Source organism: Vigna umbellata, chromosome 3 (assembly GCF_029865625.1).
Source record: "Vigna umbellata cultivar VRB3 chromosome 3, Vumbellata_1.0, whole genome shotgun sequence".
NCBI classification, from domain to species: Eukaryota; Viridiplantae; Streptophyta; class Magnoliopsida; order Fabales; family Fabaceae; genus Vigna; species Vigna umbellata.
This window is the reverse complement of record NC_142167.1, coordinates 22,715,524-22,731,270: the sequence shown is the minus strand read 5'-3', so window position 1 is coordinate 22,731,270 and position 15,747 is coordinate 22,715,524. Positions and strand designations below refer to the sequence as shown.

The 15,747-nt window shown below is 30.2% G+C and overlaps 2 protein-coding genes and 1 long non-coding RNA gene across 3 annotated transcripts; all 3 read right to left on the bottom strand.

Moving 5' to 3' along the window:
* Positions 1–465: 465 nt before the first annotated feature.
* Positions 466–2,448, bottom strand: LOC124847939 (NAD(P)-linked oxidoreductase superfamily protein). The gene is made up of 5 exons (XM_088111115.1): positions 2,292–2,448; positions 1,829–2,004; positions 1,216–1,459; positions 930–1,109; positions 466–834 (listed from the first exon to the last, which is right to left on the bottom strand). Exons 1-5 carry the CDS (start codon positions 2,409–2,411, stop codon positions 607–609), a joined length of 948 nt encoding a protein of 315 aa, XP_087967241.1. The 5' UTR covers positions 2,412–2,448; the 3' UTR covers positions 466–606.
* A 7,047-nt stretch (positions 2,449–9,495) lies between these two features.
* Positions 9,496–9,957, bottom strand: LOC148201967 (uncharacterized). Its single transcript, XR_015784821.1, has 2 exons — positions 9,785–9,957; positions 9,496–9,690 (listed from the first exon to the last, which is right to left on the bottom strand). It is a non-coding gene; the product is annotated as an uncharacterized LOC148201967 (long non-coding RNA).
* A 1,181-nt stretch (positions 9,958–11,138) lies between these two features.
* On the bottom strand, positions 11,139–14,399 carry LOC148201966 (uncharacterized). The gene is made up of 2 exons (XM_088108816.1): positions 11,866–14,399; positions 11,139–11,729 (listed from the first exon to the last, which is right to left on the bottom strand). Exons 1-2 carry the CDS (start codon positions 14,390–14,392, stop codon positions 11,425–11,427), a joined length of 2,832 nt encoding a protein of 943 aa, XP_087964942.1. The 5' UTR covers positions 14,393–14,399; the 3' UTR covers positions 11,139–11,424.
* Positions 14,400–15,747: the final 1,348 nt, after the last annotated feature.

Here is a 15,747-nt window from a genome sequence, read left to right as displayed (position 1 = left end):
ATATATATATATATATATATATATATATTTGAATGTGGGTTAGACATGTTTTCATTAGTTGTCATTGTTGATTGTCTACAACTTCGACATCGATCGATAATAATAGTGGATGCTTCTCTTTGGGATGAATACCTAAGTTGTTTAGTTACTCACTTTTTTCTCCTTTTCTGTTTTTAGTCCTTGATAAAAAGCAACAGATACTAGTCCTCTGAAAATTATTTTGCCTAAATCATACTATTTTGCTAAACACACGAGGATCCAAATTCTTCGGGTTATTTAGTTTTCCTTTTTCAGTTATGTAGTTCATATTTTGGTGTCTCATGCACGAACTTAATAATCGATACTTAGGCTTGGAGTCAAACTTTAAAATTTTAAAAATGACAATTGCGGCAAAAGAAAGCGAAATATAGTTACAGTAAATTTCATTGCAAAAGCAAGTTTAGTTGTAAAAAAAACGTGCTTTCTTTTTTCCTTTTGTTATGATCATTCTAAGCCATCAGCACTAGGATTATGAAATGAAGACATTAAACGTTTCAGTTGAAACAAAATTTTCTTCAATTCTGTTCTTCCCCTGTGGATTAAATGATCATAACCTTGTCTTTGTCTTCAAATTTCACCATCCCAAAGTTCTTCAATGGTTTTGTAGGGACTCGTGGTTTCATTAACGTGAAACTCCCCCCTCATAATCTTCATTTCCTCTAATTTCTCAATCTCCAACATATCTTCATCATCCAATCTCAGATCAAACGATCCCATATTTTCCTTCATTCTTTCTTGATTGAAGCTTTTCACAATCACACTTGAGCCCTTTGATAGTCCCCAGTTCAATGCAACCTTCAAAAATGAAAGCCAAAAATAGACATGTTAACCATATACAACTTTTGATTCCACTAACTATATAAAATTCACATATGATGGTTGAGTTTCACCTGTGCTGGAGTTGCTCTGTGTTTGAGAGCAATTGATGTGATGATAGGGTGATTAACCACAGCCGTTGATCCCCATGCATTCCCTGGTCCACCAAGTGGTGAATAAGCACTCACATGGATCTTGTGGTCCCCACAGGTCTTTCTAAGCCTTTCTTGCCTCCACATTGGATGCATTTCCACCTATGTTATGTTCCAATATATTGGAATACTTCAATTATTGTACTGTGTCTTGACAATGATAAATACTAGAAAAATGCCCCTCAAGCATTTTACTTTGCTAACTCACCTGATTTACAGCTGGAGTTGTAGAAGCATAATCCAATAAGGACTCAATCTTGTTGCTAGAGAAATTACTAACCCCAATGCACCTGCACAACCCCATTTCAAGGCATTTCTCCATCCCTGCCCATGTGTTCTCAAGCTCCAACTTTTCAAAGTCATCTTCATTGGGTACAGGGTAGTTAACCCATGGCTTCAATTTCACTGGCCAGTGCACTAGGTACATGTCTAGATACTCCATACCCAGATTCCTGTTTTGCATCAATTAAACAAAAACAACAAAATCAACATTAGATTTCCAACACAGATTTGCTCCCATGCTTCAAAATTAAGTAATTGCCTCTGATATTTAAAAAGATTCTGTCACGTAGTTGTTTCCTATATTGTAGGACATGACAAGATTCAGTATTCATTTATTCTTTGCCACAACCCTACTCCATTGTTTTTGTTATCCCCTGAGATTTTGATTTTGGTAATGATGATACACCACATGCGTTTTTGGTTATATGCTTTAGAAAAATAATGAAAAGGCAAAGCTTGAGATACTGCTGTATCTGAAAATTTCCCCTGTAAAGCCAGAGGCATGCAATTTCACATCTTCAAAGATTCTATTTGCTTACTCTAGAGTTTGTTTCAATGCAGAAACAGGATCATGGTGATCACTCCCCCACAGTTTTGACGTTAAGAAAATGTCTTCTCTCTCCACTACTCCCTCGCAGATTGCCTCATTCAAGGCCTTGCCCACTGCTGGCTCAGAACCATATATCTTTGCTGTGTCAAAATGCCTATAACCCATCTGCACATGTACAAATATACACGTCTATTGTATCAGTAATAGGGTAAAAGAAGAATACAAAAACCATCAAGTTTTTCTCCCTTTGTCTAACAGCAAGCAACAGATTTAGTCAAATAGGAGACAGAACTGAAAAAAAGAGAAAATCCCAAGGCAAAGGCCAAAGGGGTTCAACAAAGCACAATAAATATATATATACATATTTGTACGTATATGTGTGAGTATATACATACATATATTATATATATACACACACACATATGTAAATATAAAAAGTATATGGTTAGTACCTCAAGGGCATAATGGACGGCAAGTTCTGTTGTGTTCCTATCATTTGGGAAGGAATAAGTGCCTAATCCTATAAGAGGCATTGTAATGCCACAGTTCAAACGCACATGATTGCTCCTCATTGTGTCTGTCTTTTTCTGTGTTTGTGTTTTTCTAACTTTTGCCACAATGCTAATGTCTCAAACTTTGGCTATATATATAGATTCTAAGGGTCAAGCCATTCTAACTACTTAGTTTATAGTTTATGTTTGAAGGCTTTAGGAACATCTAAGTTAATGATATAATACACAAATATATATTATTTGTTGAAGAGATAGCAGATGTCTCAGAGTTAAAATGAATTATTGAGAATGCAAATCAAAGCATGAGTGATCTTCCCTGTCTCTTGGGATTTTATTAATGACCCAATCCACCCTCCAAAAGGAAGTTATAGTAGCTTAATCTCTCATAGGAACCTGATACCATATTCATATTTTTATAATGCAAAAGATAATAACGTGCATACTCTGAACTCTGAGGGTCGGTCACTGAGTTGGCACTTCAACAATTTGATTATCATCAAAATACCCAAAGTCTTCTCTGCAATGCATAATTTTGATAATAATTAAAACCATTAAATGCGATGTTCTACCCTGTGGGGCTGTGGGTGCATGAAACTCAACTTTCTTCAATGGTGCCTTTTGTGGCCAACCAATATGTTGAAGAAATAAACTATCTTTTGACATACAAAATTGTCAAACCATACCATATTTTTAATTCACTCACACAGCTTTTTTCATGACAGAGACGTTTTTTCTTTCATCCGTCGCTTTCAAACTTCGTTTTATACATAATCTCTGGTAGAGTTGACTTTGCTGAGAAAATATAAAACTGCATTGAGATTTATATATGTTTCTGTTGCTTAGCACTATCTCGAACATGCTTTAATGAAATTGTTTCTTTCAGTTAACATTGGTCTTCCTTCTCTTCAAAGACACTTTCTCATATACCCTTAGCCACATTATATATCAAGTCAATCAGTAAGGGTAGCATACATTGACATTCATTTTACATACCTAACAGGATAAAATGATCTTAAAAATATAATTTTTTGTAATTTAAAAAAAAAAATAGTAAGGAAGGGTATTATCAAATTAATGTAAAAAAATCATGTGTGCCAAAGTATCATTTTTTTCAAGTTAAAACTCTACTATCCTTGGATTGGCACAATTAATATTTGAGTAATGGTACTATGACACATTTTTACATTCATTTCACACACAGTAAAAGAGTAAAATGGTATAAGTGTAAATTTTTATATTTTTTTTTTAAAAAAAAGTAAAAAGTAAGTAAGAATAATGTCAAATAAATGTAAAATATTTAAGTGTATGAAAAAATCATTTTTCTTAATTTTTCTTTGATTATTAATTCAGTGAATATACTATTGTGAAATTTAAATAAGAATGGTCGTCGTATATATATGTATCATTATCACAATTTATTCATAGCTAAACACATTTAAAATCTTGTGTTTTTTTCTTAATTATCTATAATAATAATTACTTAAAGTGATCTATAACGATAACACTGAAAAATTTAGAAGTATTTCAAGAAAGTTATAGGTGGAGATTATTATTTTTTAAGTATGTAATAACTATTTAATGTGTCAACTGAATAAGTTGATACAATTATTTAAAGACTACAAAGCTAGCTATATGTTTGGCAACAGAAAAAATATGAACATATGTTATACTGTATATTTTAATGAAGATAACTTACAAAATTGAAATTTTCAAATTAGGCTTAGGATTATGTGTCTTTTTATACAAGTCAGCAAAGTTTTAATATAACACTTTATATAAAAAATTCAAATTTTCCTATAGGTCAATGTGTGATAGCCTTTTGAAAATTAATTATCGAATTAAATATGTTTCCGCCCATTAAAATGAATGGATTTTAATTTTGGTTTTCGTAAATTATTTATTTGTTGTCAAAACCCTTTAAAGCTTTAATTTTTGTATTCGTAATTTTTTATTTGTTTTAATCCCTTTAAAATAAAAAATCATTATTTTTTATTTTCATTAAAATCTATGCATTATATATAATGTGGTTTTTCATTAGTTAGAGTGTTACAAAATACTACAAAAATGCTTTTAACTTTAGAGACACTAAAAAAATGTTTTACATGGACAAAATCAAAACATTAACTTAAACAAATAAACCCAAAAGAAAAATAATAAAAAGAAATACAGGTAAACTCAAATCATACATTTGCATGCAAAACTATAATTAATCAACCAGTGGAAGCTATTTTTATGATCACATCACAACAACACACATGAAATTCATATTAACCATTTGGATAATTTAACATTTTAACCACAAAAAGAAGGCGTTAGAGAAAGAGATAAAAGGTAGATTGAATGATATATTTTGAGGTTAAGTGTTCCGTGGTACGTGGAAAACAAAGATTAAGAATACTAAGAACACCGTCACAATAGTTGTTAAAATCATGTCATGTGAGACCAAAGATTTTGTTCTTCCTCACTACAACTTTTCTTTCAACATTTTCTTTAATATATCCATAGTCAACCCTTATACTAATCATTTATCATCCAAGTCAACATCTCCGTTGACCTAATTTTTCTCCAAAAATCTATCTTTATTAATGGCATCATCACCTTCCTTTGGTGGCAAAATCTCTGTGGAGGGCTACATGACCCACAGCTCTGAGCTGTGCCCTGCAAAATTTCAAACCCTAAATATATTATTCTTTTGGTTAATTCCAACAGAGAACAGAATCTCGTAATCATATATGAAGATTGGAAATCTAAAATCTAAGTAAGTAAAATTGAGTTTGATTGAAGAGAAAAATTAGAATAAAGTATATAATAGTTATTATTAGAAGGAAATTATGTTTGATAGTGTACGAAATAAATGTACTTGTGTCGGTGTACACCGTCATATGATGTTTTTGATGATTCGTGCCACGTGCATTGGATAGTGTGTTAGGGCATATATGTGACAAGATAAATCCCTTAGTAAATTTCTTATTGATATTTGCTTGATACTGTAAATCGTGTTTGGATATATTCATCATCATGATATCGATCTTTGTACTTTTGTTCTTGATTTGTTTCAGAACACTGTTAGTTTCTGTAATCTTTGACTCTTTGCCTCCTCGCAATGATATTCGTTCTCAATTTCAGCATATAATCAAGGACAGCTGTTCAAGCTTTTCGATTGGAGTTGTGAGATTATCATCATAATCATACGTTAATTAATGAATAATCAATTTAATCTTTTTTTACTCTATTCATTAAGTAACATGTAAACTTAAATTTTACTATTTTAATGTAATATCAAAATACTTTTAGACTTAATCAAAGTTTTCGTTTACTGTGTCATTTATTGTCGAGGTTGGTTAAACTTTTACACTCATATTGATATCGATATAATAATTGGCTTAAATACTTATGTCTGAATGAAATAAAATTAACAAAATTTAAAATTAAATTAAATTAATAAAATTAATACGTCCCATTTACTAGACATAATGACTTGCATAATAATGTTAATTTGACATGTCAACAACTTTCTTATAAATTAAGAAAAAAATTCAAAAAATCAAAAACTAATACATGACCCACACTATTAATCTTTCACTATCAATTTAGGCAGCATCATTGAAAATACTAAATTTAACATAATTTATTAAAATAAAAACTACATTAAACAATAAAATAAATAAATCTCACATTAAACAAAATCAATTAAAATAAAAACTAAAAAAGTATTTAAACCATAAAAATTCATAATTTTTTAAAACAAATTTTTAGTTTAATTTAATTTGAACAAACTTTTTTTTATTCAAAATCGTTTTTAACTTGATTTTGTTAATCCTATAATATCCTAATTTTCTTATGTGAATAAACAATAGAAACAATAATAATTGTTAATACTTCCGAAGAAGCTAGATAATCAAGAAATTATTGCATTCTTCAAGATCATATTAGTCTAGATTTTTTTCTCAAAATAAAAAGTCTGAATTATATATTACGTAAATAGTGAATATGTAGGAATATATGTGATGGTTGAAAAGTTTGTAATAATTTGTGAAGTCAATGGATGTCATAAATGACAACCACAATGTTGTTAATTAAAATAATGTATAATAGATATGTTAATTTATTTGAAGATGTACTAGATTTAATAACGTAACATAATTTCATATGATAAAGACTGAAAATTTATTAAAAGTATCCAACCATTTCAAACTTCAGTGAAAAGGGAAACAATATTAAACCCACTTTGAAAAAGTCGTATTTCGCCCTAATTACAATTTCTATTCATTGATTAATAAGCTATACGCAAACATCATTGAGTGGTACAAGAGATTGATTATTGCTTATTAAATTCTAATAACTCATTAATTTAATTTCTAAAGTATCACATCCATCAATTTAATAAGCAATATATTTATTAATATTGAGAGACTAATTTAAAGAATATTTTTGAATATTTGAGGGACCATATCCCATGACTTTTAATGTTTTAAACTAATTGCGTCATTTTATTAGTTTATCATTTTTCCTTAAATAATACCTAGACACACACGTAAGATAATTAATTAATTTAGCTAGAAATATTAAATTTTTATGTAATAGTAATTGTACAGTCCTAGTCGTATGAGATTTGATTCAATACTTAAATATCAATAAAACGTTTAAAGACTAATCCAAAGCCTATAAGATCATGAAGGAATTTAACTTAAGTCTTATAAGATATTTTGATTTAATTAACAGTAATATAACATATATTTTAGTAAAAAATAAATAAATTTATACTTTATTATTATATTTATATTTTATAACTAAACTATTATATGTTTTAATTAAAAAATATATAATTTACAACCACTTTATTTATAAATAGAAAATATACTCTGAAATATAAGATACTTGAATTTTCTAACATGAAGTATTCTTAATCTTAATTGGGTTATTCACTCTTTATATTTATATTTGTTTTTGGATACTCAAGTTTTTACTAAAATAATATTTTTTTTTAAACCACAAGATTTATTATGGAAAGAAAATAAGAGTAGAGAAATTTTAACTTCTGATATTAAATTCTTTAATTTTTCAAATCCCATTTATCATTTGTGGACAAAAAATACTTAATAATATTTTTCTAAAAAAATTCTTGAAAAAAGAAAGACAGAAATATTCTACTAAAGAGAGGATTTTGAACACACACTCGTTCTAAACCCTAGTTTCAACTTTCAACGGCCGGAATTCTTGATTTTCTAATGGGCCGGTAGACTGGACCAAAACAAATAATGAGCCTACTGCAATATCAATACACACATATATACATCCATATATATATATATATATATATATATATATATATATATATATATATATATATATATATAATTCTCTTTATTTAGAAATTTAAATATAATAATATTATTTAATTTATTAAATTTTTTTTTTGTTTTCTCGTATCATCTTTGCTTTCAATCATTATGAACTTCACTGTATTTCTTTTTTGTATAAGTGTACATGTTAAGTCTTATGCAATATATAAATATTAGAAAAGAAATATTTAACAATTTTTTTTTAGTTACAATCTTTCTAATACATACATATATATATATATATATATATATATATATATATATATATATATATATATATTTTCTTCTTACATTTTCCAAATTCTTAAAATAAATATTTTTTGTTAGGTACTATTGTCTTACAAGATAATCTAATAAATAATAATATTACTTATTATATTTTAATTAATTTTAGAGTGTACTTAAAAGGAATCTTAATACTACTTATGTGTTAAAGTTTAGCACCAGCTCACTAGATCGTGATTCATTCAGAATATGAGTAATAGAAATGGGAAACTTTCTCGTTCACTTAAGAGAATGAAAATTGGAAGAAATAAAACAAAATACTAAAACTTCTAATACTGATTTAAAAATTAATATTTTTACCATTTGATTATTTGTTTTAAAATTAAAAAATAATGGAAAGTAAACATTTTCTCTCAAGTGAAAGTTTTGGAGCCATGCTAAAAATATTAGGTTCAATTAAGTTTTAACTTGATATCTTAACTATTCGGAATATTTATATCTTTTAATTTAGTTTTTGACATTTAATTTTTTGTTGGGTGAAAAAATTCAAATTTATCTTATTTTATCATCTATTTTGACTAATATAAAATAACATTAAATAATAAAATTGTCGTTTTACATTAATTTTGTTTTATATATAAATCACAAAATCTCATATTTTTTTTATGGGAGAACAAAATAAGACTTAAGATAACAACTATATCGTCTAAATAAATTAATAAAAAGCAACTTAATTGAAAGATGTATAACTTTTGAATAGCTAATAGACAAAAAATTTCACACATTTTTATTTGTTCAAAGTTGTTATTTACTTACATCCAAAACACAATTGAAAAAGGTAGTTAAAAATTATATAGAAATATATTACAAAATTTGAAATATTATCTAAGTTAAACAAATTATATGTTGACACAAGAATTAACAAGTCTTTTACATTTATTGAATCTCATGAATTGTTTTTAAGTGTTGTGAGAAATGTTATTACATCGTATACATATTTTCATTCGAAGAGAATGTATTAATATTAAAACAAAGATGATTGAAGATATAATTGTAAGTTCGAGTTAGATAAAAATAAGAGTTAAATATTTTATAAGAAAAAAATTATAAATTTATTATTTTAAAGTTTTGGTTGAAAATGTTGAAAGAATGGATTAGATTACATTTATTTAATTTTTCTTAATGAATTTTTATTCGAAAGAAAGGAGTATTAAAGATTTTGTTTCGTTTTAGTGATTGATTGTTGTGACAATAATAATAACAAAACACAATATCAAGTATACAAGTAAAATTTATCATACATTTAAGAGGGTAAATATACCATATAAGAGATTTACTCTTGTGAAAGAGATTGAAAATAATCTAAATATAAGGTTAAGTTCAATAACAACATTAAATTGATTTTGAGTTAGAAGTGGTATAAATTTTTTATATGAATTCTCATATTTATTTAATCTCCTCCTAATTGAACCGTGGAAAGAACATCCATCAAAATTTATATCAATCTAAAGTGTGAATTAGATTGAGATCCCATTTATAATCTCTCACAAATAAATCATTGGTAAAAAAAAGCATGAATTAAATAGACAAAAGCTTACATGAAATTACAGAAAAGAGAAAATGCATGAAACGCATGAGAGATCAGAGATAATTGTGGCAAATTGGTTTATCCTTGTAGTGACCTTCTTCTTGCCCCTGTTTGACCTTACATTTTGGACGCTGTTTTTGACCCTTTCCAAGGAGTTTCCTACTCTCACTCATCTCATCTGATCCTACAACAACATATAACATTTTATTTCTTCATACGTGTGTGTATTCAAATCAAGAAAAGGTTAAGAAAAGATGGAGAGGTTCATCACCACTTACCTGCATTCTGTTCAGAAGCAGCAGCAGAAAGACCAAGCTTATTTGCTGCTGATATTCTTTTCGTAGAATAACTGAAAATCAAACAAAGAAAAAGAACCACACAGATACTCTTCTTAGAACCCATCAAGCTTCCTTGCTTTCTGCTATTTCCTAATCTTTGCTTCGGTACCTTCTTTTTTATAAGCCACAAAATTCTGGTCTTTCTTTTTACTTTTCAACTATATATATATATATATATATATATATATATATATATATATATATATATATATATATATATATATATATATATATATATATATATATATTATTTAGACGCGGTTTTTGACTTTGCTGTATCAAACTTTGTCAATTTTTTCTTGTGTCAGGCGGTGTAAATCGCTTTCTTTTCATGCATGCATGAATAATTTATATTCTCATTTTCTTAATACCATTTTTATGGTGTGATAGACTTCTCTGTGTGTATCTTATCCGATGTGATACTTTTGTACTCAACATTCTCCCCTCAAACAAAGGTTAGGGTTCGTTTAACTTCCCATGTTATGTAGGATCAATATACACGCATATTTATAGATCTTTCTATTAGTAAGATATTGTCCGTTTTAAACTAAGTCTTCACAGATTTGTTTTTGATACCACTCCAAAATACTCCAAGTACCCATGTGTATTTCGTATTTTATCCGATGTGAGACTTTGTTTGTACCCAACATTCTCTTATATAATACTATCTTTTATGGATTTAGTCTTGTGTAAGAGTTGTTAGCATAACATCTTTTTAAATGTTAGAATTAAGATTGTTATAAATTAAACCGAATTTGTATACATCTTAGTTCATGCAAAGCATATAATGTGGGTACTTGTTTAATGACATGTATAATTAACAACTTCATATAATAAAGACTCAAGGTTTATTTAATAATAATTAGTTTACTTTCACTAATATGTAGTATAATAGCGTATCTTGTATTTATCTAGACTAATTATTATGACATTGATAGTAACAAGCAAGTCAACCTTACATATTTAGGGATTACGTATAAGTCAAATTAGAATGAATTTCTATTAAATTTGATTTTTAGTTTAAATTAGAGATTAGTCTAAAGTTGAGTAAGAAATGATATAACATGCTATTAGATATGATTAGATTTTTCATGTTTTTATCTTTTCATTTATTGTATAATTAGTTAAGGAAATATAACGATTAATGTAAGATATAAGTTTTATTTTAAATTTAATTTAAGAAATTTCGCAATCCATTCTTCACTACAATATGAACAAGTTTTTGGTTAGATTTTGACTTTTTCACTTTGATATTTCTTTTTTTCCCTTGAGAATGCAACATTGAGATGAGAAGTTTAAATTTCTTCAAACTTATTTGACTTTGAGATCAGTTTGCCTATTTGCCGATAATCAACAATCTACGTCTACTTGTATCTGAATAAACATGTAAGTCTAAAACTCACAAACCAAACTATACTTTAATCCACACTTTCTATGCATCTTCTCAGATTCGTTAAACAAGCTAAAACTTTACCTTATATAAGCCACGAATTATTCAAAGCACAACTCACATATAAAACCACTCTAATTTATAACAAGTTGTCTCTTAAATCTCCATAGAAAGAAAAAAAAAAAACTTATTATAAGTTTGCAGTCTCCATTTCAAGCAGCTGATCTATGCTTCGCATACTTGGTCTAGATTGAGGGTTTGTCTTTAAACATGAAAGAGCTATGTTAGCAATCAAATCAACTTGCTTCAAATGCTTCTTGGAAGGAGGCAAGAGACGAGGGTCTAAAATCTCTTTCATGTTTACTTTCTGTTCACTACAACTTTGCATGTGGGAAACAATATCACCAGGGTGCTTTCCCGTAAGAATCTCCAAAGCCAAAACGCCAAAGCTGAACACATCACATTTCTCACTCACTGCCATTGTGTAAGCTAGCTCTGCACCACAGTCAAGATTACTCAATTTTGTGAACAAGTGATGGATATAACGAGAAAATACAGTATTAATGAGATTTGAGTTCAAAAACTGACAACTTCAAACAAAACTATAAGACAATGAGTTTGAGTCATTCACCTGGAGCAGCATAACCATATGTGCCGGCAAATGATGTCCAAATGGGAGAATCCGGTTTCAGAAACCTGGCAGTTCCAAAATCTGAGACATGAGCTGAAAGATCGAGGGACAGCAAAACGTTCTTGCTGGATATGTCTCTGTGAATTAAAGGTGAAGCGCAATCATGGTGCATGTAAGACAAAGCGCTTGCTACATTTCTGATAATTTCAACCCTTTTGTGCCAATTCAGTTTCATTGCTCCCTTTTCATCTCTAAGCATGTCATATAAGTTTCCACTGTCCATGTACTCATAAATTAGAAAGGTGTGCACCCCTTGAGAGCAAAATCCATAAAGCTTCACGATGTTTCTGTGGCGTGTTTCTGTCATGGCTTTTACCTCATTCTCAAAGGATTTTATTCTCTCAAAGTCTAAGTTCTCTGAATCACACTTCAACTTTTTTACAGCAAATACTTCACCTCCTGCCATCTCCGCTTTATAAACTTTTCCCAGTGCTCCTTCCCCAATGCAATATCGGCTATCAAAGTTCTCGGTAGCTTCAATTATGTCTCTATACACAACTCTCCCATTGAAGTACCAGATTGAAAATGGATTCAGTCTACCGAACGAATTTCTTTGCCTTGGAGCTCTTGATTTTCTCTTGTAGCTAAAGCAGAAAATCCCAACTAACACCAGAGAAATCAAAAGAGCACCTCCAAGGGAAGCTGCAATGGTGATCACAGCCTTGTTTCTTTTACTTGATCCACCGTCAGGTTTGGAGACAGAGACACTACAAGGACGCAAACCTCGAATATGCCCACAAAGATCTTTGTTGTTGCTCAAATCCAGGGAATAAGAAGAGTTGAATATGCCACCTTCGGGAACTCGACCCTCCAAATTATTGTTGGAGAGGTTGATTTCTGACAAACTCAGCACTTCACTGAGAGAGTGAGGGATGGAACCTGAAATATCGTTGTGAGAGATATTCAAGCTTATCAAATTTGAAAGCCTGCCAATATCACCGGGAATATCTCCTGAAAGAGAATTGTAACTCAAATCCAAAAAATATTGTAAATCTGCAAGGTTTCCAATTTGGTAGGGGATTGTGCCATTGAATTTGTTGTAGCTTAGATTTAAATTTTGCAAGTTTGAGAGGTCACCTATCTGCTTTGGGATTGATCCGAACAGCACGTTCATGGACAGATCTAAGGACCGCAAACTGGAAAGTTTTCCAATTTCTGCTGGTAACACACCAGAGAGATTGTTGTGACTTAAATTTAAGTTGTACAAGTTGGAGGAATTTCCTATCTGTGGTGGAATCTGTGCTAACAATTGGTTGGAGGATAGGTCGAGCTCTTGTAGTTGGTCCAACTGAAAAATCTCACCTGGAATGTAACCACTTACTCTATTTCCAGCCATGTTGAGAAATTGCAAGCTTTTGCAGGCACCCCAATTTGCAGAAATACCACCTTCCACCTTGTTATAGCTGAAGTCCATGTAAGTGAGGTTGGGATACACTCCAAAATCCTGATCCGCAAAACCTGTCAGCCGGTTGTATTCAAGTCGAACCCTGTACAAGGATGGACAGTTTCTAAGGCTTCTTGGAATAGGGCCAGTGAAACTATTAAAGGCTGCACTAAAATTTACGAGTTTCCCACTTTTGCACACTTCTGGTGGTAATTCACCAACCAAGTTGTTCTCAGCAAGATGCAGCACAATCAAGGAAGACAAGTTTCCAAATTCTGGGGGAACAGTACCATTTAAGTTGTTGGCGAACAAGCGCACATCGGTTAGATTGGTTAATTTACCGATACTGGGAGGTATTGGCCCTGAGAGTTGGTTTTGAGGCATTCTGAGAATGCTTAAATGCGTGCAGTTGCCAAGAGAAGGGGGAATAGGGCCATCGAAGCTGTTTCCATCAAGAGCTATAAGAGTCAAGTTTCTAATGTTCCCTATTTCATCTGGGATTCTGCCACCCAGCAGGGTGTCCTGAAAGAGGAGGTTCTTGATACCAATGAGGCCACTTTTGGGGCTGTTTGATCCATCAGGAAACAGGGAAGGGTCTAATACCCCTGATACATCATTTCTCGACACATCAAGCTCAAAAACTTGAGTCAGATTGGCAATGGAAAGAGGCAGAGTGCCATTGAGATAGTTGGTGGAAAGGTCAAGAAACTGGAGGTTTGAGAGCACCCCAATGTTTTGTGGTATGGTGCCAGTGAGATTGTTTACTTTGAGATCAAGACGAAGAAGGTTCGGAAAAACAGACAAGTTGAGATTTTGAAGGGTACCTGCAAGTCCAGTATAAGCCAAGTTTATGACAGTGACAGTGCCTTGGGAATCACACGTGATACCTCGCCATGAACATGGAGTTTGAGTTGTTGCAGTGTAGTTGATCACCCACGACTCCAAAATGGATTGATCAGGTAGACTTTGTTTCCACCTAAGAAGAGCATCGGCTTGTGTTAGTCCTGAAATACCTTTAGACATAGCCAGCAAAAGCACCACCATAGCTGGGATTGTTATGGCATAACACGTATTGTTATTCATTGTAACGTTGATCAGAAACTCCTTACTTGTTTTGGAATAATTACATTTGATCACTCCTACCATATAAATAGCCATTAACGTTGATCATGTTATACACATCACTATCGTTTACCTTTGTTTTTCCTTTGTTATCTCTTTCAAAGTGTGGATGCATGATTTTGGTTTGTTTCATGAAGACATTTATGGATTTTGTCTGTTCCTTCCAGCATGTGGGAGCCTCGACGACCTTGGTAGCATAGTTGACAATCTATGAACGCGTTTTGTGGTTTATATGAGAATGGTTTAATGATTCCAGCTAAAATTGACTACTCAGTGGAAGCTCCTTCTTCACTTAAATCTTCGTCTTCAACAAGGATTCGAAGAGAGAGTGATGCCGCCAAAGCTGATTTCCACCAACGCTGCATGTGCATGCATATCTACCGTCGTGATGTCACTGACTTCTCACCTTTACATCATTCATCAGTTTTCTTAATTATTATTTACACATTTTACCAATTTTTAATATTATTTTATCCTTTAATCTCTATTTTAAAAACAAATCAATAAAAATATATAAATGATATTGTACCCCAAAAAATATATGCATGAAAGAATTTTAATACTAATTATACCAAAGTACAAAATTTAACCTCATTTTGGAGTGAATTGGGATAGAAAACAGAGAGAGATAGACGAAAGAGAAAATAGAAAAAGAAAATGATAGATATAATATATAAAGGGATGAAAAGTACATAGAGAAAAATAAGTGAAAATTTGTAAGATACTTGAATGGATGCTTGTACGAACTGTAAAAGGAAATAGAAAAAAAATATTAAATAAACAAATAAATCATGTAAAATTTATCTTACAATAAAAAAAAATATAATATATAGAGATAGACAGATAGATAAAAGTTTGATTTTAAAAAAATGTATACGAACTTGTCTTAAACATACTTAATTTAAAAACTTATTGTGTATCTTGTTTACCTTTGTAATTTATATATATTGATATCTTGATATGCTTTCACGTTAAATTTGTATTTCCGTTAAATGTATTAATTTTAGTGACTCAATAATATATGTTTATCATTGGATTTTTTTTTATAGTGCTATATATATTTTTAAGGTTGAGTTTAATATCGGAAAAATACATAAAAGATATTCTTTAATGAGTGGATCAAATACAACTGTAGTATGTCAAATATATTATTGGGCTTTTCTCAACAGATATTAATCATTATTAAAAACTAAGAAATCGTAGCAATAACATATACAATAATTAAATTAAATGTAAAATAGCCCCAAAAAAATAGTGCAAACCCTCTATTTCTCTGAAAATGTTACTAGATTCCATATTGGGAATTAGTCAAAGTG

Excerpts from the sequence above, each read along its gene's own strand:
- LOC124847939 (XM_088111115.1), bottom strand. The coding sequence starts at position 2,411 with ATGAGGAGCAATCATGTGCGTTTGAACTGTGGCATTACAATGCCTCTT. Across the intron at positions 2,005-2,291 it reads CCGTCCATTATGCCCTTGAG|ATGGGTTATAGGCATTTTGA; the intron begins GTACTAACCATA and ends GTACATGTGCAG. Across the intron at positions 1,460-1,828 it reads GCATTGAAACAAACTCTAGA|GAATCTGGGTATGGAGTATC; the intron begins GTAAGCAAATAG and ends GATGCAAAACAG.
- LOC148201966 (XM_088108816.1), bottom strand. The coding sequence starts at position 14,392 with ATGAATAACAATACGTGTTATGCCATAACAATCCCAGCTATGGTGGTG. Across the intron at positions 11,730-11,865 it reads ATATGGTTATGCTGCTCCAG|AGCTAGCTTACACAATGGCA; the intron begins GTGAATGACTCA and ends ACTGTGGTGCAG.